Source organism: Sinocyclocheilus grahami, unplaced genomic scaffold (assembly GCF_001515645.1).
Source record: "Sinocyclocheilus grahami isolate Dianchi unplaced genomic scaffold, SAMN03320097.WGS_v1.1 scaffold158.1, whole genome shotgun sequence".
NCBI classification, from domain to species: Eukaryota; Metazoa; Chordata; class Actinopteri; order Cypriniformes; family Cyprinidae; genus Sinocyclocheilus; species Sinocyclocheilus grahami.
In genome coordinates this window covers 123,250-125,736 of record NW_015505337.1, presented here as the reverse complement: position 1 = coordinate 125,736, position 2,487 = coordinate 123,250, and the positions used below count along the sequence as shown (strand labels likewise).

The window sequence follows — 2,487 nt, the reverse complement described above, 5'->3', positions numbered from 1 at the left end:
ATGTGTCTTTCCTTTAGTCTCCTGCACAGTATACACTAATTGAGCAGGACGCCATTAAACTGGCAGATCAGATGAAAGCAGCGTACTGGGCTGTGTCCACCTTGTCTGGTGAGTTCCGGACTTGAGATATTGCTATAGTGTATTATATGTTAATGGGATTTGTATCAATTCTGTGTAAATAATGCATGTACAAAGTCACAAAGTATTTGGGAAACCTTAGAGCTTGCAACTGTTTATTTAGATGAATTACTCTTTTTGTGACTGTAGGGGAGAATGTTAGAGTTTTTCTTCAGAGTGACATCTTTAAAGTTTGAGGCAAATGTTCTGGCAGAACTGGAGAAAAGTGGATCCAGACGTATTGGGGAAGTTGTTCGCAAGTACATTAAAGATCACCCAATTTTAATTTGTTAAAAATGCACACCTTCAGGCCATCTAAGATGTAGATGAGTTTGTTTCTTTATCGGAACAGGTTTGGAGAAATGTAGCATTACATTTAATCATTTAGCAGACACTTTTATCCAAAGCGACTTACAAATGAGGACAACGGAAGCAATCTTAAATCCACAAGATAGCAATGATATGCTAATGATTGTGTCACTTGCTCACCAATGGATCCCCTGCAGTGAATGGGTGCCGTCAGAATAGGAGTCCAAACAGCTGATAAAAACCATCACAATAATCCACACCACACCACTCCATCAACTAACATTGTGAAAAAAAAAAAAAGTTTGTAATAAACAAATCCATCAAGACATTTTAACTTCAACTTCAAAATATCAGTCCATAATCCATAACAGCTCTACAGTGCGACCATTTCAGCCACATTTGCGACTGAAAACATATTTAGGTGCACCAGTCCGACTGACCAGATCTTCATCATATTTGTGATTGTGATCGCTGAGGGGAACTTCAAAGGTTTCTACGTGTTTTTGCAGCGTTGAGTAATGCATCACAGACATATTTCATGAATCCTTTCATAAGCAAAGTGTAGAGGGTGTAAATAAAAGATTCATTGTGCAGTGTAGAGAGATTCATTGATTATAAATGTGAGATCGCGATGAGCCAAGATGAGGGACAGCTTTTAATGATTTTTAAGGGAGTTTGTAAACGTGATACTGATTTAATACAACAGTTCAATAGACAAGTTAATTAAGGGACTTACATTGTCTGACTATAACACTATTGTCTGATTTTGCTCCATTTCATCGTCAAAAATAGTTTGAAACCGTCACAGCTCAGCCGCTGTGCATCTCCATTCAAACACAGCGGTGTCTCGTTTATGAAAGGGCGTTTTTGAATGAATCTAGTGAGTCAGTGATTCATGATTACCCATTCATATACTGTCACTTGCGTCATTCCTGAATGATTCAGCCGTTCGAATGAATCAGTTGAATGAATGATTTAGTGATAAAAATCAGTGACTTGTCGCCACCTGCTGGCAGTTTTAGTTTCATTTTTAAACTATCTTTTCAGTTTTTTTAAATCATTTAATATTCATAATTGTTTTTATTTAATTAGATTAGTAACTTATTCTTATTCTATTTGTTCTTATGTGGTTTTAATTAGAATTTTTAAAAAGCTCATAAAATATTGATTTGACAAAAGATGACATACTTTTAATAAAAATAGAAAAATGCCATTACAAAAGGTAAAAACAATTCCACTGTAAATCACTTTGAGTCAAATATCACCTCGTAATGGGAAGGCATTTTTTTAAATCAAATATTGGATTGATTAGAAGGTGCTCCTACATTTTTGACTGTGCTCCTAAAAAGAAAAATAAGCGTAGAGCCCCGTTTAGTGTTATTAGTATAGATTGTTTTCGCTTGTAAATGATGCTTATTCTGTGTATATTTCGCAGTCTTTTTTTTACCAAGAAAGCCATATTATCATTAGACTAAACAAACTCATCTATATCTTGGACGGCCTGAGGATGAGTACATTTTCATCTAATTTTCGTTTAAGTGAACTATTCCTTTAACATTAATCCATTGGAATTTTATTGCATCATGATTGCATTATTGGTTCCCCTGCCTGAGTGACCTGAAATCACTAATTGATGAATTAAAGTTATTTCAGAGTTAAAAATTACTACATACAAGATCATGAAGCAGTGATTTTCTGTAGAATATGCACTGAATAATGGTATATGATAACGTTGTCTTTGAATTTAAATGAAACTTTATTTTCTCCACACAGAAGTCAACAGCAACTCAAACATGCATGCAACTTCCAAGAAGAAACAGACCAACTGTTGTCAGTAAAGACTGGCCATGTGAAAATGCAAACATTTGCCAACATAATGGTACCAAAGTAAAACATACACAAATGTACTTATACATACATAGGGAGAATCTACAAGATAAGAAAAGTTGGATGGACAATATTCCAACTATGTGACTGTACACAGAGCAGTGTGGTTTGTTATTCATAGGGTGTAACTGAATATCTGCTGGATGAAAGAAAACATTCCTTTGTTGGAAAACT

At 34.9% G+C, this 2,487-nt stretch overlaps 1 protein-coding gene across 1 annotated transcript in view; it reads left to right on the top strand.

Moving 5' to 3' along the window:
• LOC107592793 (ras-related protein Rab-34-like) overlaps positions 1–314 on the top strand; it is a 3,577-nt gene extending 3,263 nt beyond the window's left edge. The window contains exons 8-9 of the mRNA XM_016282358.1: positions 18–108; positions 268–314. Of these exons, the coding sequence (XP_016137844.1) occupies positions 18–108; positions 268–314 (138 nt within the window). The remainder of the gene's footprint in view (positions 1–17; positions 109–267) is intronic.
• Positions 315–2,487: the final 2,173 nt, after the last annotated feature.